The 21,955-nt window shown below is 36.1% G+C and overlaps 1 protein-coding gene across 3 annotated transcripts; it reads left to right on the top strand.

Moving 5' to 3' along the window:
* Positions 1–89: 89 nt before the first annotated feature.
* LARP7 (La ribonucleoprotein 7, transcriptional regulator) lies at positions 90–20,034 on the top strand. Of its 3 annotated transcripts, XM_032859573.1 has the most exons (14): positions 90–248; positions 1,537–1,656; positions 6,847–7,047; positions 7,455–7,555; positions 7,653–7,736; positions 7,870–8,034; positions 8,139–8,232; positions 8,304–8,651; positions 8,737–8,881; positions 10,492–10,640; positions 11,475–11,593; positions 14,650–14,809; positions 15,035–15,126; positions 19,435–20,034. In XM_032859573.1, the coding sequence occupies exons 3-14, from the start codon at positions 6,849–6,851 to the stop codon at positions 19,513–19,515; spliced, it is 1,737 nt and encodes a 578-aa protein (XP_032715464.1). In that variant the 5' UTR covers positions 90–248; positions 1,537–1,656; positions 6,847–6,848; the 3' UTR covers positions 19,516–20,034. The 3 variants fall into 3 exon arrangements, with proteins under 3 accessions (XP_032715464.1, XP_032715474.1, XP_032715453.1); XM_032859583.1 differs by lacking the exon at positions 1,537–1,656 and having other exon boundaries at positions 6,840–7,047; XM_032859562.1 differs by lacking the exon at positions 1,537–1,656 and having other exon boundaries at positions 91–248.
* The last annotated feature ends 1,921 nt before the right edge of the window (positions 20,035–21,955 follow it).

The raw sequence follows: 21,955 nt of genomic DNA, 5'->3' as shown, positions 1-21,955 counted from the left end.
CGCCAATCAAACTTTTCATTGTCTGCCAGCCTCTTTGGCCAGCCGAGTAAGCCGACGCACCGCCCTCTGCGCCAGCTCACGCCTGTGACGTAAACGACGGACGCACAGTCTCCGCGCTCGTCTTTTCCAAGGCGTACCGGAGAACGGTGTCGCTCACCCTATGACGCGGAAATCAGGACTATAAGGATCTGGAGGCGACAAAGGTGAAGGACGGAATCACCGGCCCCGTATTTTGGGAATTGAACCGAGTAAGTTTCAAGTAGACCGTAGATAGTGTCCCAAAGGTTGACTGAGGTTTCAGTTCCTCTGAGTCCTTTTTAACCCAGTTCATTCTATCATCTTTCGTCCCTTTTACTTCGTCCCCTCCCACAAACCCCATCAGTTTGCTTGGCCTAGTTCTTTTTGCGCACGCGCAGAAGTCCTTTGGCAGCCCTTGTAATTCCAGTTTTCAGAGGTTGGGGGCGCGTATTGTCCGGCGATGGGAGATTGGGGGCCCGCCCAGCTTTTGGCGGCCCCTTTGGGAAAGGATGGGTGCCCAGGTCGGCCAAAGGCCAGGGTGAAATTGCCTTCGTTGATCTGAGCCTTGGCGGCCAAAAGATAGCGAATGTGAGGACTTGTTTTACAGTTAGTCATTTTCTTCTTCAGGATTCTAGTTTTTGTCATCAGAGAATCGAAAATCCAGGTACGGAAGGGAGCTAACAAATTTTAAGTGTCAAGTGGAGTGTACTGAGCGCCCCCAAAAACGTGCCTGAGCGAAAATGGATAAGGAGACAAGTTAGGGGAGACGTGGTGGAAAGCTCCATGTAAGATGCTATTTCACGTGGGCCTTGAAAATTGAATAGGGGTTTTTAAGGCAAGAAAGACAAGACTAATTCAAAAAAGCAAAGGCACACAGGCAAGGGTGTTCTGGTACCGTTGAATGGTCAGCCATGACTAGAACAATGACTTAACGTTTTTGACACATCATTTCCTCTAAAAATGATGAAGGCTGTGGATGAGCTTCCCAGGAAGGTGCATACACCTGTCAAGACGTTTTACATGTAATTTCGTTGGGAAATTGTGAAAAACCTTGAAACGACCAAAAAAGGAAATACTGGATATCTTGTCTAGCTCACTCTTCCAGGTTATCTCTTTCATTGTCTTTGAGTTACTTTATATTTGTGTAAGTTGTGGGAAATGATTATAATGGAAAGTAGTCTTGCAATTAATTAATTAATTTTGCAGTTATTGCTCTAACCAGTTTTGCACCTATTAACGAATTTCTTCCAGTGTTCTTGATAGTTTTTTAATGGAATATTTTTTAAATTATTAATTATTTATTTTAACTAGGCCTCACACTCATTTTGGGTCTTGAACTCACCGCCCTGGGACTGACTCTCATGTTCTACTGACTGAGCAAGCTAAGTGCCCCCCTCCCCAAACCAGTTTGCAACACTTAAACTAGTTCCATGATTAATTACTTAAAATATCTGATATGTATTCATTTTAAATCAATTTATATTTAAATGCCTTTGTTTAAAATTTATCTTTTAATAGTTTCACAGAATTCACAGGAATGTTTGAAACTCACCCAAAATTCCATGGACTTTAGGTTAAGAATATCTGAGTCAGAACATAGAATGCATCATGACAGGCTGTAAAAGGTTCTACTAAAAGGTAGGCAAATACGAGGGAGTCAAACTTAACCAGAGTTTGTTTGCTTACCTGAGCTTGTTTTTTTTTTTTTTTTTAATATTTTATTTATTTATTTGACAGAGATCACAAATAGGCAGGGAGAGAGGAGGAAGCAGGCTCCCCGCTGAGCAGAGAGCCCGATGCGGGGCTCGATCCTAGGACCCTGAGATCATGACCTGAGCCGAAGGCAGAGGCTTAACCCACTGAGCCACCCAGGCGCCCCTGAGCTTGTTTTTAACCCAGCTGGTTTTGTCCAGTTCACTTAATCTTTAAGTCTCTGTAAAAAAAAAAAAAAAAAAAAAAAAGTTGGAAGACACCACCTAATTGTAATTGTGAGGATTTAAAACAATACATGTAAAGTAACTGGCATTTTTACACAGTACTTTTATTGTTTCTTTAAAGCCCCTGTTTAGGGGTGCCTGGGTGGCTCAGTGGGTTGACTCTGTGCCTTCAGCTAAGGTCCTAGGATAGGGCTGGCTTTGGGCTCTGCTCAGCGGTGAGCCCAGGAGCCTGCTTCTCCCCACCCCCTGCTGCTCTTCCTACTTGTGAGCTCTCTGTCAAATAAATAAATAAGATCTTTAGAAAATAAATAAAAAATAAGGCCCCTGTTTAAAAGCCAGTTAGATGTCCTTATTCTGTTTTTTAGATTTACAGATTATGTTATAAATAGGCGCTGAGGAATTTTTAATCTTGAAAGTTTTAACATTAAAATCATAAAATTAGATCTGTGTTTTAGACAAGTTACACAGCTTATGAGAAGGATAAACGACCTCTAGAAGTGTTTATAAACTATTCCCATATTATAGTGACAGTCGTGGAAAATATTGGAAGGAGATAAAAGCCATTCCAGAAGTTGAATTGGTAGGACTTAGTGACAGATTGATAAAGGATAAAATGGTAATAATGTTACATTTTGTCAAGAGTGTGCGAAAGTAGACTTAGAGGATCTTGACTAACAAAAGTAACTTCCTGACCCCCCACCCCCCACAGCCTTTGCATTGGAAAGTTAAATTGTGCCATATCTTGTTGCTTTGTGTTAATCAATATCTTCCTCTTATATATGTATGAAGGTATATTTGATTAGCTACAGAATATATTTCTTAAAATCACAAATTGCAAACATATTAGGTACACTAGGCAGGAGTTTTAGAACTTAATTTTCCAAGTCACAAAAATAATCCTTAGGTGAGGGTATGAAGGAAAGTCTCTGAGATGAGAATGATGAAAAAATCTGATATCAGGAAAATTTTTACTTTCTGCACTTTTGCAGTTCCAGCCTCTATTTCCTTAGATGGTGGTTCTAACAAGGAAAGGAATTGGAAAGCTGGTAGTCTGTCCTTTACGATTTGGAGTTTTTGCAAAAGGAAAAGTTAGCACTGGATCTTGCTGTATTGATAACTTGTAGCTTCCATTTTATTTTATTTGTAAACCTACATCTTTCGAAAGAACTTAAAATGCTAGGGTGTCTAGGTGGCTCAGATGGTCAGCCTTCTGCTCAGGTCGTGAACCTCCATCTGGGAACAAGCCCCATGTGGGGCCAAGGGCTCAGCAGGGAGTCTGCTTCTCTCTCTTCCCCCCCCCCCCCCCCCCCCAACAAGTCCCCTTTTTCTCCAAAATGAAAAAAAAAAATCCAAAAAAAAAAAAAAAAAAACCCTTGAAATGCATAACACTTTGCAGTATGAGATCCTTTTAAATACATTATTTAACAAATGTTTTGGTTGTGATCAAGCTGAAGTACTTGCCTTCATGGTTTTTGCATTATAGTGTGTTAGATAGTAAAATTGTAATTACAGGTAGGATACAAGGATCCAAAGTGGTGACAGGAATGGGTAGGGTTAAAATTGTCAGGGCAGAAATGTTTTAGATTGAGTGAAAGAAAGGCCTCTTTGAGAAAATGACATTTGTAGAGACCTGAATGAACAGAGAAGTAATCCCTACAGATGTAGTCGAGAGGGTAAAGAGAACAGGGAGAGCGAAGGCCTTGAAATGGGAATGGCCTTAGCATGTTTAAGGAATGGTATATCATAGTTAAGAGTGAGCCTGTTGGGAAGAATTGTAAGGCCAGATCGAATAGTGCCAAATAGGCCAGAGTAAGGACTTGGATTTTGAGTATGATAAGAAACCTTTGAAGGATTTTGTCCCAGAGATTGACATGCCCTGATTTACATATTTAATGATTATTCTGACTACTATCTGGAGAATTGATGATAATGGAAGAAGAGTAGACACAAGCACAAGCTACACAGTTCTTGTAGTAGTTCAGGCAAGACACAATAATAGTGTGGACTAAGAGGTTGTAATAAAAGAAATAAAAAATATTCTTATTTAGAATATATTTTATAAAGGTAGAGCTAACAAAAGTGCTCCTGGATTTGTTGTGGCATATGAGGAAAAGGATTTCAGAATTTTTGGCTCAGCAATATTGTGATTGGTATGTTCTAAGATGGAGACAACAAGGCAAAAATAGGTTTGTTAAAATTTGAGAGTTCAATTTTGTCATTTTCTTATAAAAGAAATACTTAAGGTAAATAAGTGGAGATGTCAAATGGACAATTGAGTATTGGAATGGGGGGAGCTAATGGGAGAAGTCAGCACTGGGAAATACAGATTCATGAAACATCAGCATGTAGCTGAGGAGCTTAAAGCCGGAGACTCTCAGAAAAGATATTTGTGGTGATAAGAAGGGAGCTCAGGACTGAATGCAATTGTGGGGAGCTTATAAGGATAGAGCAAAGTAGAATGGTCCAGAAAAGGAAATTGAGAAGGAGGGGAACTCTCCTGGAAGCCAAATGAAAATGTTTTCAAGGAGAGAGTTTAACTGCAGTTGCTGCTGAGAGGTCCAGTAGTCAGTGGAGATCACTGTTTTCAGTTTCCCTAGAATGTTAGAAGGGAAGCCTGACAGAATGGGTTAAAGGGAGAATATGGGGTGAGGAATGTGGTTATTCAGCACTAAATGACACCTAATTGTTTTTTTGAGTGATTAATTCAAACGAGTAGCTCCATTTTATATGCATCTCAATAAATACGTCTTTACTTACATATTTTCTAAAATTGCACTTGGTTAATCTACTGCAGCCTGTTTTAAAAGTGCCAAAATACTCCTTGGTTGATTTTGGTGACAGTGAATGTTTAGTTGAAGATTTGAAGTAAAATGCATTAATGGCTTTGTACTCTCTTAACTGGATGTCGCTTTGAAACATTTTCTATTTCTGTTAATCTCTGCAGGGTTGCTGCTGGAATAACTGATTCTGACTGACAGGGTGAACAGATACAAATAGGCTTTGATATTATGTATGTTGAGTGTTAAAGAAAGATACAAGGCAGGGACCCCTGGGTGGTTCAGTGGGTGCAGGGATAGCCTTCTGCTCTGGTCATGATCCCAGAGTCCTGGAATCAAGTTCCACATCAGGCTCCTTGCTCAGCTAAGAGGCTGCTTCTACTTCTGCCTGCCCGTTCTCCCTGCATGTGTGTGCGCACACACTCTCTCTCTCTCTCTCTCTCTCTGATGAATATGACAAATAAATAAAATCTTTAAAAAGAAAAAAAAAAAAAACAGGCAGAAGGAGGATACAAGGCAGAAGAGATAATAGGGACGGTATCTTCATCTCATCTGGAGTCCCAGACCCAGCACTTACCCAAACTCCGCAATTAATCTACATCTACTTTTTCCCCCTTTACCTATAACAGCATGTGTGATAAGGGCCCAAGTGTTTTAGGTCATCTTGATATGTAAAAAGCCTTAGCCCCTTTTTCCCACCTATATCCAGTGTCATTCTTGTTGCATAGGTCCAAGACCTGCATACCAACTAAGAGTGGCTCCCACCGGGGTGCAACAAAAGAGTCGGAAAAAACTCTCCCTGTACATCTTAACTCTCCTGTGTCCAAGAATCATGGGAGCCTGGGAAATACAGTATGGAAAAACCATGTTTAGGTGTTTTTCTTAGGCCTGCACCATCCCACGCCCTATGTTAAGCCTTTGCTCATTTGCTTATTTTTGTGTATGTACCTCTAGCAATGCAATGAAGATGACACAATTATTCAATAAATTTTTGACTGACTATTCTGTGCCAGGGAATGGAAATAACATCAGTAAACAAAACAGAAACCTGATTTCATTAATACTAAATTCTAGGAAGGAAAAAGAATCAAATTGTATAATGTTAAAAGATAAGTGCAGTGGGGAAAAAATAAGGCAAATTGGTCTGGAAACTTGCAGTTTTAAATATGGCTATGGTAGGAGACTTCATTGAGGTAACACCTGAATAAGACGGCAACAAGTGAGGGAGTAAGCCATGTTATTTAGGCGTAAGTGAAAACAGCAAATCCAGAAGCCCTCAGTTGAAGATAGGCGAGCCAAATTTTAGGAAAAGGCAAAGACCAACCAGTATGGCTGGAGCTGAGGGAACAAAGAGGCGTGCAAAGTGACTCAAGGAAGGAAGGGCTTGGGAATTGCTCTCCAGGAAATAAAACATTAGAAAAGGGAAGGTCCCGTGGAAAAGAAAAAAGCCAATCCTGTAGCTTACCATTTGAATTCTGCTTCTAGTGAACAGAAATTAAGTTAAGGGGCACCTGGCTGCCTCAGTAGTGTGTGGGACTTGATCTTGGGGTTGTTGTAAATACAAGGCGCACTTTGAGTACAGAGTTTACTTAAAAAATAAAACCTTGGAGCTTATGGGTGGCTCGTTTAAGCATCGGTCTTCTACTCAGGTCTTGATGCATCAGGCTTCCTGCTAAATGAGGAGCCATCTTCTCCCTCTGCTCCTCCCCCTGCTCGTGCGCTGATCAACTGAGCCACCCAGGGTCCCCGGAGATTGTATATTTTAAAATACCTTTTACTCTTACACTTTGACTTACTGACTTAAAAAAAATTTGGTGAGAAATGTGTAGATTTTATACCCAGTAAAGATTATCTGGTCCTGCAGTATAAAGTGCATTAAAAGTAAAGCTATGATTTTAAAAATAAAAACAAAGGCCAATGAAAAGCAAATATGTAAGAGACTAAAGATCAAAAAATTTAAAAAACACAAGGCCAATGAAAATTTCCACAGCTAATTGCAAGTGTTACCCCAGACTTTGTCCTCAGCCAGCCAACTTCGCTGAGCCCTCAGGCAATTTAAATGCTAATCTGAATTATCACTTGGGACTTAAATATTTGCCTTTTTCAATTAACAGGAATGGAAACTGAAAGTGGAAATCAAGAGAAATCAATGGAAGAAAGTACTGAAAAGAAAAAAGAAGTAGAAAAAAAGAAACGGTCACGAGTTAAGCAAGTGCTTGCAGATATTGCTAAGCAAGTGGACTTCTGGTTTGGAGATGCAAATCTTCACAAGGATAGATTTCTTCGAGAGCAAATAGAAAAGTCCAGAGATGGTTGTAAGTTTACTTGCCTTCACTGTATACAGTGGAACCGGTTTATAGTTACCTAAAATGATATTGTAATACAGTGTGGTACTGACATAGTCCATCATATTTTGTACATTTTATATTTGCACGTTAAAATAAGCTCAGTTTACCGTTAAAACAGTAATTTCTTCTGTGGGAGCTCCTGGCAAGCTCAGGTATAGCACCTGACACTGCTAGGTCAAGCTTTGAGACCAGCACTGGGAGAAGAGTTTACTACTTTATTCTGTGTTTAAAGGTTTAAAGTTTAATTCCTACAAGGCATTTTACGGAGTCCAAATCCAAAAAGCATTATACACAGAGAGGCAGTTTTAATTACATAAATACATTTGACCCCCAGTTTAGCTTTTATTTATATTTACATTGTTAACTTTTGTTAGATGTTGACATATCACTCCTCGTGTCTTTCAACAAAATGAAAAAATTGACCACAGATGGAAAGTTAATAGCCAGAGCACTAAAAAGTTCATCTGTTGTAGAGGTAAGAATTGTTCATCTGTTGTAGACATAAGTTAAAAATTGTTACTTATTTTATCAATAAATTAGTTTATTATTGACCTCATCTGCTCTTTTCAAAGCTGGACTTAGAAGGCACCAGAATAAGGAGAAAAAAGCCACTGGGTGAACGACCAAAGGATGAGGATGAACGGACTGTGTATGTGGTAAGTAAGCCATTTAAGAAAAGCTCAAAAGCTAGCGATCACAAATGACAAAAACTTTTTTAAATTAGGAGTAAAAAAATTTATTTACCTCAAGACAGTGTTTGTATTTAATATTGCTTCTAATTTACTACAGGAATTACTTCCCAAAAATGTTAATCACAGCTGGATTGAAAGAGTATTTGGGAAATGTGGCAATGTTGTTTATATAAGCATACCACATTATAAATCTACTGGAGATCCAAAGGGATTTGCCTTTGTGGAATTTGAAACAAAAGAACAAGCAGCAAAAGCTATTGAGGTAGGTCCAGAACCTAAAAAAGAAAGGCAAAAAAATTAGCAATTGTTTTAAATAGGTTTTTAATAGTAACAAAATTAAGTGGTTTTAATGTATTGATTTTTCAGTTTCTTAACAACCCACCAGAAGAAGCACCAAGAAAACCGGGTATATTTCCCAAGACAGTAAAAAATAAGCCAATTCCTGGGCTTAGTGTATCAGGTAATGAAATTTAAAATATTTAAGTAAATGTACTTGTAGGAAAATGAAAAGTAATGATTATATTATTACAGAAGAAAAGAAAAAGAAGAAGAAGAAGAAAGGCCGAATGAAGAAGGAAGACAATATGCAGACCAAAGAGTCAAATACGGACACAACTAAGGAGAGCGACAGTAAAATGAAAAGATCTAGGACAACGTCTGAGGGATCAGAAGTAGAAACAACTGAACCTCAAAAGCCGCCCTCAAAAAAAAAGAAAAAACGGGAAAGACAGGAAGTTTCCGGCTTACCTGTAGTCAGAACAGGGAAGAGGAAGAGAAGTATCTCTGAAACAGAATACCCAACTCCCAAGCCAAAAGTAAAGAAAACAAATCAGAAAGACAACATTAAAAAAGATACAGAAATTTCCAAAGAGAACAAAGGTACCAGAAGCCATAAGGTGTAAACGACAGAAAAGTTGTTTTCTTAAACTTAAAACTTATCTATGTTTTTTTTTGGTATTTTAAGACTTGGAAATCTCTACTGAAGAGGAAAAGGATACTGGAGATGTAAAAGATGGATCCCTTTTAAAAGCAAAAAGGAAGCACAAGAAGAAACATAAAGAGAGGCACAAAATGGGAGAAGAGGTTATACCATTAAGAGTCCTTTCAAAGTAAGGAGATTACATTTCTGTTGAAAATTGACGCTCTCCATCACCATTGCTAAAGTGCAATTCCAATTTGTATTGAACAGAGTTGCATATTAGCAACAGTCATGGCATGTAGCCAAGATCTGCAGATTAGATTCAACTCAATTGAGGATTAAAAGGGAACCACCACACTAAAACATGGAAGCACTTATTTTCACCATATCACAGCAAGTGCCTCCATGTTAAAGTAGAGGGCGTTCCTTAACAGGGTTAAACAGTTTAAATATACCCACAGATAGTCAAGTCCGTGAGGTTTTCCTTAAATACTTCTAAAAATGCAAAAGTAAGACTTACCATCACTAAAACATGGAAGCACTTACTTTTTTAGTTTCAAAGCAAGTACATCCACGTTTAAGTGGTGGGGAGCCCAGTCTTGAAAAAAATGTGAATCCTGAACCTGTAACGTAAGCTTTAAAATAAATTGTGTCCATTTGGAGACACCTCCACTGAAACATGGAAGCACTTACTTTTTGTTTTACACAGCAGGTACCCCCATGTTAAAGCAGAGGGGAATCCAACTTGCCGTATTACACTCGGAGGAATAATTTGGGTTCACTTCTACTAAAACATGGAAGCACTTACTATTTTAATAATAAAAGAAAGTATTTCCATGTTAAAGTTAAAGGGAGTCCAATTCAATGAAGGAATAAAAGCTAAGGTAAAAAAAATTGTAAAATACTATACCTTTTGAGAGAAAAGTTTTTCCTAGTTTTCCAGGCATGTACTCTGGCCGTATATATCCTCTTGAGGGTTGAAAGGCGAGGACTTCAGGCACTTGTATTTATACTATTCTTAACTGCTGAATTCCTTTTGCCTTTTTATCTCAGAGAATCATTACAAGAGGTTTTTGTTATTCTAATGTATCAGCTCAGGGAATGTATGATCCTGGGTGGGTCTGGATACTTTTTTTTTTTTTTTTTGAAGTATACAGATGTCAATAATAACTGCTAAGACCATTACCACGAGATATCCTCCTCTTTAAAAAAAAAAAAAAAAAAATCCCCTATCTACTTGTTTGATGGCATAGATTAGAGTAACAATGAGTGCTCCTGTGGAGCCTGGAGAGGCATTGTGTTTCTATCAGGAGGAGCTCTAGCTGTTTGAAGAAACATCTACATGTTAAATGTATGTAAATAAATAAAATGCTTCCATGGGGTGTTTTTTTCTTCTTAGAAATTCCTTTTGATTCAAGTAAATACTAAGGAATGTTATCTCTCACATTGGAACCAGTTTAACAAATAATCTTTAAATTATAATCAGCCATTATTCCCTCAGAGATGACAAATTGTTGCTATTTAATTAATTCAAAGCTTTTATTTTCATAAAAACACTTGAAGCATATTCAAGAATTAAAATTGCCAAATTTAAAACATTTAATCTGAATGTTGGATCAGGGGAAACTCCCCTTTTCATATTTCCAGGATCACTTGGAACTCAAGAAGTAATTTGAATGTATGTGTTTAAAGAAAGAAAAGTTAGAAGGAGTGGTTAAAAGACACTGTGAATATATATTTAGGTATTTTTATTTGCTCATGTCTGTTCACTACTTCAAAAGTCCATTCTTTTCATTACAGGAGCGAATGGATGGATTTGAAAAAAGAGTATTTAGCACTGCAAAAGGCCAGCATGGCTTCCTTAAAAAAAACAATATCCCAGATAAAGTTGGAGTCAAAAATGGAAACAAACGGAGTACCTACTACATCTGAGATAAAAAATGAAAAAAGTAAACCAGCGCTATGATAGTTTTTGTAGCATTATATTGTATTTATATACTAACATACTAATTCTCATTTATTATAGGCTAAATTTTAATTTTTTAAAACTTAAATATACAATGGTAATTATTAGAACAATTACTGATTTGTCGTGTCCAAATGTGCTCTTTAAGCTTTTCATAAGAATATTTGAAGTGGTTGTTATAAAATCTGTTTTTTCGGGGCCCCTGGCTGGCCCACAAGAGCATGCCACTCTTGATCTCAGGGTCATGTGTTTGAGACCTACACTGGGTGTAGAGATGACTAAAAATCTTTCTCAATGATTTAAATTTGCATTCTTAATCAGATTTAGTAATGTGTACCTAGTTTATGAATTGAGTTAGTTTGTAGCAACAAAAATTGTAAGTTCTCATCTGTAATTTTATCCTAATATATTAAGGTATATTTTGAATTCTTGTAAATTGAAAATGCAAATTTTCACATTTTAATCCTAATGTTTATAGATTATTTTACATGTTCTCTTTTTATTTCTTTATTAAGTAAAGTACTTTATTCAGGTAAGGGAAAGGGGGCGGGTTTTTTTGTTTGTTTGTTTAAGGTTTTACAAGTGTTCCTCTAAAAGCACTTTGCAATTAGAGTGATAAAGGTTTTGGTATTTTATTTCATGGTAATCTGCAATAAGCAGTATGGCAATTACCCTAATTACTTTACAGTTAAATTTAAATTAAGTAAATTTAAATTATTTAAATCAGCCTAAGAAATCGTTGTTTTCAGGTGGGCATACTAAGTATTAAATTAAGTGTAAGAGGCTTATTTCTGGTCTTTCCTTTTCAAATCAACAGCAAAGAATGAAGAGGGTTGTCCTCAGGAAAAGGTTAATCCAGCAGGACCACAGTTTGTGAGTGGCGTGATTGTGAAGATCATTAGCACTGAGCCTCTACCTGGCAGGAAACAAGTCAGGGTAATGCTTTTGTGTGTCAAGGGTAGTTGTTGTTCTTTCCTCTTTAAAATTTACCCATGTGAAAATGTTTTGCATTATAGAAAACAAAGCAAATCAAAATAGAATTTATTCCTATAGGGAATAATACTTGTAGGATTTGATTCCACAATAACTCTTGTGTTTGACTTGAAGCAAAATCTGAAGTCTGAAATTTAAATTCTTCAGTGGATTAGATTTGCAATGAGTACAGTTGAAATATCCTTCTATAGAACTGCACTTTGTGCTTATTTTTCTTGGTGCCCTTAATGGTTGACTTTTGTGTAGTTGAATGAGCAATCCTTACTATGGACATTATAACTTAAAAGAATAAAAATAGTAAGATGCTGTCATAATATTATTTCTTTAGGGGACATTGTCTGTTTTCAGAGAAAAAGGGTTTTAGAAAATACTTCCTGCCAAACCTTTTAAAGATTTGTTCAACATTACAGTTCATCTGAAATTATTTTGAACTTCTAATCATCTGCTATTATTTGAGTTTTGTAGCAAACTAAAGAGTTTGTAATTTATTTTCATTAGAGCTCTTAGCTTTCAGTAGGTTCTGAACGATTTTGTGACCTAAAAAAAGTCAGAACTATTTTCATATAAAAGAGTTAACATGCTTATTTTTAATGTAACATAAACTCTTTTGTCTATTAGTCTTCTTGGAAATTGAAATTTTTTCCTGGGAGAAATGCAGGATTTTTCTGGAGAAAAGAATGTTTGTTAATTTTATTTTTTTTAATGTTGTTATTATTTTCAGTCTGTGCTGTTTTATAAATGTGAAACAGTTACAGGAGAGTGAAAATATATTGAAAAGCTACTAAAACTTTGCATACGTATGCAAAATTTGCATACGTATGCAAAGTTTTATGTAATTTACAAATTATTATATCTACTGCTCTGCAATCTTTTTTTACTTCTGTATTTTATTTTTGAAAACCTTTCTGTACCAACACAATATTTTTTCTTATTGACAAATTCTGTGTAAAATGTCCTTTGGCATAGCAGATATATTTGAAATTGTTACACTGACATGCATCATCATGTAGTATGTTTACATTTTACATAGATTCTTACCAGTCAGAGTGTTTAACTTGCATAAATGAGGTTGCTCACTGTAATTATCTTGTGAACACTCTTTTATCTGGAATCCTGTTTCTATCCTGTAACATCCTTATCACTAACACATAAATTTAGTTTCTGTTTACAATATTGAATGAGGGATTTGGCAAATCCCAAGTTGGTATTACCAACTTGAATTCAGAGTATGGTAGCAATATAGAATTTCAGGTCAGAAGGGTTAAAAATTGAGGATGTAAATGATGCTGTGGCTAGTCAAGTTGAAAAGATTTAAAAGTAAAATTAGGCAAAGTTTGCTATTTGGAATAATTGTCATAGACTTTATATTCATCGAAGACCTTTCTATTATCTAAATAGTAAGTATATCAAACATTCTTCATTTATTATCATCAAAATCATAAAAACAGGTTAGCAGTTGCTTATATTTTCCTGGAACAAAAACTGAGTTACATGGTGGTTACTGCTATTTGACTTGCCCTTGTGATTACCAGGCTAATTTGTCTTTTAAAGAAGGGTTTTTAGTCCAGAGATTAGCCAAAGTTATAATGTATATAGCCTAAATACCTTTTGAATTATAGTAATCTATCTGATAAATCAGTTACAGAACTAATTATTACCACTTAACACATTCAGATTTCATCAACCTGATACCAGTTATTTGTCTTGTGTTCTGTTTAAATTGAGTACTAAAGTATATAGGGAAATGGGAAGAATTGGCAAGTATTCTTCTCTCCAGTTATCTTATTTTTTCATTAAATTAGCAATCATTTATTATGTGCCTATTTTGTTGGGCAGTATGCTAATAGTAGAGATGAGTTAAGACTTACTCCCTGGCTTTGTAGGTTTTTACTGCTTATTCTTTATTATTAACTAATAAGCTTTTCTAATTTTATGATCAAATAATATTTTCACATACTGCTCTGGTTTTTCTGTAATTCAGACTTTAAAAACCAATATATGAAAGTAATCTAAATTCCTTGTGGCTTGAAATTTGTGTCAAAAGGAAAGGAAGCCAGATGGGTAAAACACTTTTTTTTAAGCTGGAAACCTCCAGTAATTTCTTTAGCTTTCTGAATGGAAGTTGATGAATGAAGACTTATGTAACATTCCTGCATAATTGCATTGTTTACACCTCAGAACATGCTGGGGGAAAAAATGATTAGAAATGCAGGAATCTTGTTAATTTGCCCTCACAGCAGGCATTATAGATAGAACTATTCCTTGCTGCTTACCTACTAGTTCAGAGACCTGGTAGGTATTTTATCAGAAAGTATGAGCTTTTGAGCTATATTACCATAGATCTGCTCCAGAACCTAGGATTTTTGTGGGTTCCCAGGAAAGTTTTTTTTCGTGAATTCGAAAAAGTTGAATGTTTATTTCATACATTTTAGGTCATGAGTGATTTTGTACAGATGAATGTAAACACCTTGTCCACCAATCCATTGTGGATTTTTTGTCTTTTGATTCTATTCATTATTGTAACTACACCAAGACTTGGAACCTCTTTTTGTTTGGGGATTGGCAGAAATTACCTGATACTCTTCTCTACAAATATGTTGTCCTTATGCAGTGTTCCCATTCTAGTTAATATTTTAGGATTGTGCTTAGTTAAAAGAAAGTTATGATTAGAGATCCCATGTTTGTTCAAATCAGTTTTTAAGAGTATCTATGTGTGTTTTACGGGTGCCTGGCTGGCTCAGTCAGTGGAGTGTACGACTATTGATCTTAGGGATTTGAGTTCAAGCCCCATGCGAGTAGAGATTAGTTTAAAATAAAAAATCATTAAAAGAAAATATTTGTATACATTTTAGAAGAAATGTTTAATGTAGGATAGTTACTCATTTTAAATTGTATATGGCTGACTTATATAACATTCTGGCACAACCATGGGAATAATTTTAGGATTATTGTGAAACATTTTTATTATTTATTTAAAGTCTTTCTAAATTCTAATGCAGGATACATTGGCAGCAATCTCAGAAGTTGTTTATGTTGATTTGCTAGAAGGGGATACAGAGTGCCATGCTAGATTTAAAACTCCTGAGGATGCTCAAGCTGTAATAAATGCATATACAGAAATTAAAAAGAAACACTGCTGGAACCTCGAGATCCTTTCTGGTAAAAACTCATAGAACCTTCTTTTTAAGTAATTCTTATTGAGGGGTGATTGTATTATATTTTCTTAGTTTCCTAGGAAAATTGGTTTAATTTTCATACCCTAATTTGCATAAAGTGGTATTAAATATAATCAGACAACTACAGTTTTTTTACCGAAATGTGATTAATGCCTTGAATATGTTTCTTCATATATATCAGTGATGATTGTTTTTGTTTGTTTTTAAGGTGACCATGAGCAGAGGTATTGGCAGAAGATTTTGGTAGATAGACAGGCAAAACTTAATCAGCCTCGTGAAAAGAAAAGAGGCACTGAAAAGGTAATTCATTTTTTGGTTTTTGTTGTCATTGCCAGTTTTTGGTTGCCTAAGTTCAACATTCACTTGAATGTTCTCTGAAAGTGTAGCCTTAAAATAACTTTGGTTTTGCTAGACACAATAATGATTTATATGATATTTACTGCATTTTAGATTGTGAGAGAATACTTGTTTTTCTGGACTTTGAAATACATGAAATTAAAGTTATTTTACCCATAAGGGTACATAATTTAGAGTCTTCTTGTTTTCCTTTCTTTATGGTAACAGTGGTGGCAATTTAATTTAAATAATATTTCTAGCTGCTGTGTTGTAGTTTAGTTGTAAATTATTATTTAAAGATTGTCTTAATGGTAAAACACAATGTATTTGAGAGTGTAGGGTTTTGGGGGGGTTTTTTGGTGTTTTTTTAAAGATTTTATTTATATATTTGACAGAAATCACAGGTAGTCAGAGACTCAGGCAGAGAGAGGGAGGGGGAAGCAGGCTCCCTGCTGAGCAGAGATCCTGATGTAGGGCTCCATCCCAGGACCCTGGGATCATGACCTGAGCTGAAGGCAGAGGCTTTAACCCACTGAGCTGCCCAGGAGGCCCGGGAGTGTAGTTTTTAAAGTTATGATGCTCCACAGATAATATTGGGAAACTTTATGCATAGGGTTTGCTATAGCAATGATAAGCTTTATTCATTTTTCTCTAAAATACTCAAGAAGTGAAGCAAACTTAAATACATTAAATAATTTGAAGCAAAACTCTCGGTGATTTTGTTTTAAATAACAGTTGCTTGTGAGCTATCAGGTTTATTCTTTTAAAACAAATTATTAGGGGATGTCTGGGTGGCTCAGTCCGTTAAGCTGCTGCCTTTAGCTCAGGTCATGATCCCAGGGTCCTGGGATCAAGTCCCACATAAGGCTCCTTGCTCAGTGGGGAGCCTGCTTCTCTCTCTGCCTCTGCCTGCTTGTGCATGCGTGCGTGCACGCGCTCCCGCGCTCTCTCGCTCTCTATCTGACAAATAAATAAAATCTTTTTTAAAACAAATAAATAAAAGAAATTATTATATGTGTAAAGATTAGTACCTCTGTAAGTACTTAGGACAAATTAGGACACATAAAAACTAATAACTATTACCAAAATTTTAAAATGCCTATTATGAGATAAAAAATATGAAAAGTTATGCATTCTTCTATGAATCATTAGCACTTAACATCATACTTCCTGTATTTTAGGTTTGTTGATTTGGGATTCTAATTCTATTTGTTTTATTAAATAAAAATCTAGTGCTTTTTCATCAGCCTTGCGTTGCCTAGGATTCACTGGAATATAAGATTATTAGGGAGGAGGTTTCCTAATGGTCTTTGTTAATTCTGTTTACATGAATACAGATTGAATTTGCTGAGAGGTGGGAAGGCCTTGTCTCTCTCGCACCCCCCCACACCCAGTCCCTGAGACTCTTTCAGGTCTATGAGGTGTTAATTTCAAAGCCTGTTTGAGATTATTTAAATGTTAAAATCATTGATCCAGAGCTCACTAAAATGAAATCAGTTTGTTAAATAATAGTTATCCTTCTAATTGGTGTGAAGTTTCATTTAAGTTGTATATGTTTTTAAAAGTAGTAATTAGTCTTTTTGTTTCCTTGAGAGATCTGACCTCCATAAACTAAATTCAAGGCGAGGAAATAAACACTGACTAGGGAGTTTTATAAATTGGGTTGGAACATAATGTGTAGCTCTGTTACTCAGTTGGAAAGTTGTTTTCTGATCTCATTTATCTGTTGTACCACCAAGCTTTTTCTTAGCATGATTTGTTTCATAAATAGTACAGGATCCTAGTTGAAACTATAAAAGTAGCTAGTTGGCTTCTATCACAACTTGAAAATAAGGTACTACACAAAGTGGGTATTGTACAGGACTTTTCAGAGGAAACAATTAGTATGTCAATTGATTTTTTTGATAATTCATTTAATTAATATTTTTTGGTTGCTCATTTTTGTTGCCCACTGTTCTAGGAACTGGAGATAGAGCCAACAGTAGCAAAATGCCCTGGTTTCGTGAACATATGACCAGTTTTAGGTCAGGTGATGACAGGTGCTGTGTAGAATAATCAGATTAAATGGTTATCATGAGATAGCTTTCCATCAGGTGAGGTTGTCTGGGAAGTTCTCTGAAAGTGACATTAACACAAACCTTAGGAAAGTGGAACAATCAAGCAGGAGACTTCAAAGGCACAGCTTTCCAGGCACAGGCAGCAGAAACTGCCTAAGCCTTGAAGAGAAGGAAGAATACTGGGAGTAAGCACCTTATTAAAGGAAGTTAAATATTTAAAAAAAAATTTAGCAGCCAAAAGTATGACATTAGTATTTTTCTCATATGACAGCTTTATATTTCCACAGTAATGTTGCATTACTTGATCCAAAATTGAATTAAAGAAAAGCAATGGTAACAAATTCTGCTTCTTAATTTTCAGCCTATGATGCAGGGGAGACTGGGGACAGTTTCCTAAGCCCCAATCAGTTTATACAAAATTAAAAGACAAAAACAGGAGTAGGTGAAGGAAGAAGTTAGTTTTTACATATGGTATTTTTCATGTAAAAATCAAATGTGGGTTCTTACAAAAGATCACTAAGATGACGGAAATAATGTGCCAGATAGGGTCTCACTCATTCTTGCTAAACCAAGCCTTTGTAGTCTTTCCTATCACTCTGAGCACATTAGTAAAATTAGATAACAGCTACCGGAGACAGAGTGAATCTTTTCTCATTTGTCTTTATCTTGTAAAGCATATTTGAAATGTTTTTATCACCAAGGTCTTTTCTATACAAATTCTCAGTGGTCAGATACTCAGCAGGTAAAGACAGAATTCACTAAATCTGTGAACAGAGTTATAAATAACTTACATTTTGACTCACTTCTCAGATGAATAGGCTCTTAGTTTAATCAGCTAAAAAATTAAATAAATTAAAGTGACTTCCTGTCAGTGACCACAGTCACCAAACACTTGAATGAAACTCTAGTGAGTACTTAACTAGAATCTATATTTTTATTTTAAGATTGGAGAAATTGCTTAAAAATAAAATCTTTTTTGGGGTGCCTCGGTGACTCAGTGGGTTACGGACTGCCTTTAGCTCAGGTCATGATCCTGGAGTCCCTGATCAAGTCCCGCATGGGCTCCCTGCTGAGCAGGAAGTCTGCTTCTCCCTCTGAACCTCCCCTCTCTCTTGTTCTCTCATGCACGCGCGCGCTCTCTCTCTCCCTCTCTCTCTCTCAAATAAATAAATAAATAATAAAACCTTTAAAAATTTTTAAAATGAGAGGCGCCTGGGGGGCTCAGTGGGTTAAAGCCTCTGCCTTCAGCTCAGGTCATGATCTCAGGGTCCTGGAATCCAGCCCTGCATCAGTCTCTCTGCTCAGCGGGAAGCCTCCCCTCTGTCTGCCTACTGGTGATCTCTGTCTGTCAAATAAATAAATAAAATATTTTTTAAAAAATTTTTTAATGAAAATAAAATATTAAAGTATTTATGTAAGGGTATAATAATAAGTACTTTTTTTTAAGATTTTTATTTATTTGACAAACAGAGATCACAGGTAGGCAGAGAGGCAGGTGTGGGGGGCGGGGCGCAGTGCAGGGGGGCGGGGAGCAGGCTCCCTTCTGAGCAGAGAGCCAGATGTGGAGCTCTGTCCCAGGACCCTGAGATCATGACCTGAGCTGAAGGCAGAGGCTTTAACCCACTGAGCCAGCCAGGTGCTCCAAAGACACTCTTTCTGACCAAACTTTAGACAGGCTTCTCTGAGCCTTCTTTTCCTCCAGGCCTAAAAGCTTAAAATTTGCCAGCATGGAGGGGCTGGGTTTTTTTGTTTTTTGTTTGTTTGTTTTGTTTTGTTTCGGGGGGGGGTTGTTTGTTTGTTTTTAAGATTTTATTTATTTATTTGATGGACAGAGATCACAAGTTGGCAGAGAGGCAGGCAGAGAGGAGGAAGCAGGCTCCATGCCGAGCAGAGAGCCCAATGCGGGGCTCGATCCCAGAACACTGGGATCATGACCTGAGCTGAAGACAAGAGGCTTTAATTCTCAGTGATGTGGAAGGAAAGTGGGAATGTTTTAGTAATTCTAAGATTTAAAATCTATTATACTTAATAAACCACAATCCTAAACATTTCTCTCTGTAATTGATTTGGGCTAAGCTTAATTTATCTCATTTGTCTACTTTCCCTCTTTTAAAACAATTTTATTCAAACTGATAGTTGTGAAATTTTTTACTCATAATTATCTTTTTGTTTTGTGTATCCAATACCTTATAATTTCTAATTTCTTTCTCCACAGTTAATCACCAAAGCTGAAAAGATTAGACTTGCGAAGACTCAACAAGCAAGTAAACATATAAGGTTTTCTGAATATGACTGAGAAACAGTTTTGGGTCACCTCTTAAGATTTCATTGGATACTTGAACTTTTCGTAGTAAATCCATTTTATTTTGGTAGTAATAAATAGTGTTTTTCTGAATCCTATGTTAATTAGAAGAAACACCTTTGTTCTTTAACTTGTAAGACTTTTTCTTTGGACAAGTACATTGTATACCACAGTTTTTCATTAAACATTTTATTTGCTGAAATTATTTATACAAATCAACCTCAAAGTGATTCAGTAAATATGTTTTGAACATTAGTATTAATTTTGTTTTTATATTACAAAAACAATAATATTTGCAAAAATATTACTACATAGTTTAGAAAAAAATATTTGACCGTGTACACACTGTAATTCTTATTTTGTAATTTGCTTTTTCCTTTTCAAGTATTTTTTCATGTTGATTTATACAGACTTATGTGTGATATTTCATCCTGTTTATTGTACTTTCCTTATCTGAGCTTCCACTGAATGGGCCATATCAACTGTTTCCAATTAAAATGTTAAACTTTAAAAGTATTGAGTTTGTTTCTCATAAATGAAGTTAAACATTTGATTTTCTCTAACCAAAATACCAGATACTGTGAACACAGCGAGGAAGAAATCTTCTAAGAATCAGCCTTAGGCGTAACGGAACTCTCTATCATTTTATTCAGAAAAATCTCAGACCCAGCGTATTTAAGGCCTTCTTAGAACTGAACCTACAGGGTCTTTCATGACTGGCATCTTAATCCCTTATCAGAATATCAAAAACATACTGTAGACAGCCAAGGTGTGTATTTCCTTGGGCTGTAAACCATTTGTAGTTCCATCAGCTTTGTCCAGAAGTACGCCTAATTTTGGTGTCCTTTCTATGCACTGTGGAAGACCAGAAGTCAGGAAACTACTTCTATGGGCCAAGGATTTGAGGAGATTGTCTGCCTCAAAAGTAGGGGTGACAATAGCTTATTACGAGTAAAAATTCTAGCAAGTTGCCACTGACTCCTTTTTTTCTTCATGAAGGAAATCTAACAGACAAAGTCTAATGGAGGAAAAGAAAGATCTGTAAATAGTTGCTAAAGCTTATTATGAGGATTATGACCAAATATGCTTCAGATGTTTCAGAATAATCAGAAGTTAGATGTCTGTTTCAAGGATTCAGTTGATATCAGTGAGGACTCTCTTTAGATGACTTTGGAAAGGTTATCAAAATTTCAGAAATTTTCCCCATGGCAGTTTTTAAAACAATATAAGTGCTCATTCAGCAACTATCTTTGGCCAGTTTTAGCACTTGGGAGATACTAGTGAAGCAAATCAGATAAATTTTCATGCATGGGCCTTATAATCCAACAGTAGATAGAGACAGTAAACAAAAATAAGTAAAGTTACATACTTTGTTAGGTAACTCCTTAGGACAAACAGAAAAGGGGAAGGAGGAGACATTCCATTTGTTTGTTTATTTTTGTTTATTCTTTAATTCATTTAATTAAAGGAATATTTATGTAGCCCCTACTACATATTAGACACTGACACTGTAAACTTTAGAGATAAAACGAAAAGGTAAGGTGCTCTGCCCTTGAGGAGTATACAGCGTTGGGGAAGACAGACAAGCCAATGTAATTATGATACAATGTAAATGATGTGACAAGTAGCCCCAGATGACCTGGGATAGTTCTTGAAAGAGAAGTCACAATTTTGAATGACCTTCCAAGGTTTTTGTGAACCTTTGTTCTTTTGGGTAAGTGAATTTCCTTTTTATCTAACACATAGCACATATTAATTGCTTAATAGATACTGTTTAGTTGAGTTGAACTGAATGTATGTTTCAGGTGTTCCCCAAGGGCGAACTTGCATGAGGAATACTTTTCTTTCTATACTTGATGATTCTTCTACTCACATTCCTTTTTTTTAAGTGCCTGCTTAGGTCCCTGTCTTTGTGCATTTCAGTAGGATTTGCTTTCTTAACTGCAAAACTTAATTTTATTTAATCACCTTGCATTAAATCAGTACCGCTAGCTTGGCCATTGTTTGTTGTTACTAGTTGTTGAACCTAAAGCACTTATCAAAGGTTGTAATACCTAGCTAGTCTGAGATTTAAGCTCAGTTTCTCTTACTCTAAAGACCACACATTTAACTACTATACCTCCTCTCTTCCCGGCCCTCCTGCCTTCCTTCCTTTATTCCTTATTTTATTCATTCCAGCCAATGTTTTGTATCTTATGGTAGTGATAGACTAGTTTACGTAACAATGATTTCTGTGAATTTATAGTTGTCTCCCCTTTTTTACTGCTAAGAGCAATGCTGCAGTGAATATCATGTCCTCCTTTGTTAATGTGTGTGAGTGTATCTGCAGGATAGATTTCTGGAATAGGAATTGCTGGGGCAGATATCTTTTAAGGACACCTGGCTGGCTCAGTTCATAGAGCATATGACTCTTAATTTCATAGTCATGAGTTCA

This window comes from Lontra canadensis, unplaced genomic scaffold, assembly GCF_010015895.1.
Source record: "Lontra canadensis isolate GAN:19392208 unplaced genomic scaffold, GSC_riverotter_1.0 scaffold1, whole genome shotgun sequence".
Classification (NCBI taxonomy): Eukaryota; Metazoa; Chordata; class Mammalia; order Carnivora; family Mustelidae; genus Lontra; species Lontra canadensis.
The sequence above is the reverse complement of the archived record's forward strand: the minus strand, read 5'-3'. Positions and strand labels throughout refer to the sequence as shown.

Excerpts from the sequence above, each read along its gene's own strand:
- LARP7 (XM_032859583.1), top strand. The coding sequence starts at position 6,849 with ATGGAAACTGAAAGTGGAAATCAAGAGAAATCAATGGAAGAAAGTACT. Across the intron at positions 7,556-7,652 it reads AAAGTTCATCTGTTGTAGAG|CTGGACTTAGAAGGCACCAG; the intron begins GTAAGAATTGTT and ends CTCTTTTCAAAG. Across the intron at positions 8,652-8,736 it reads AATTTCCAAAGAGAACAAAG|ACTTGGAAATCTCTACTGAA; the intron begins GTACCAGAAGCC and ends TGGTATTTTAAG.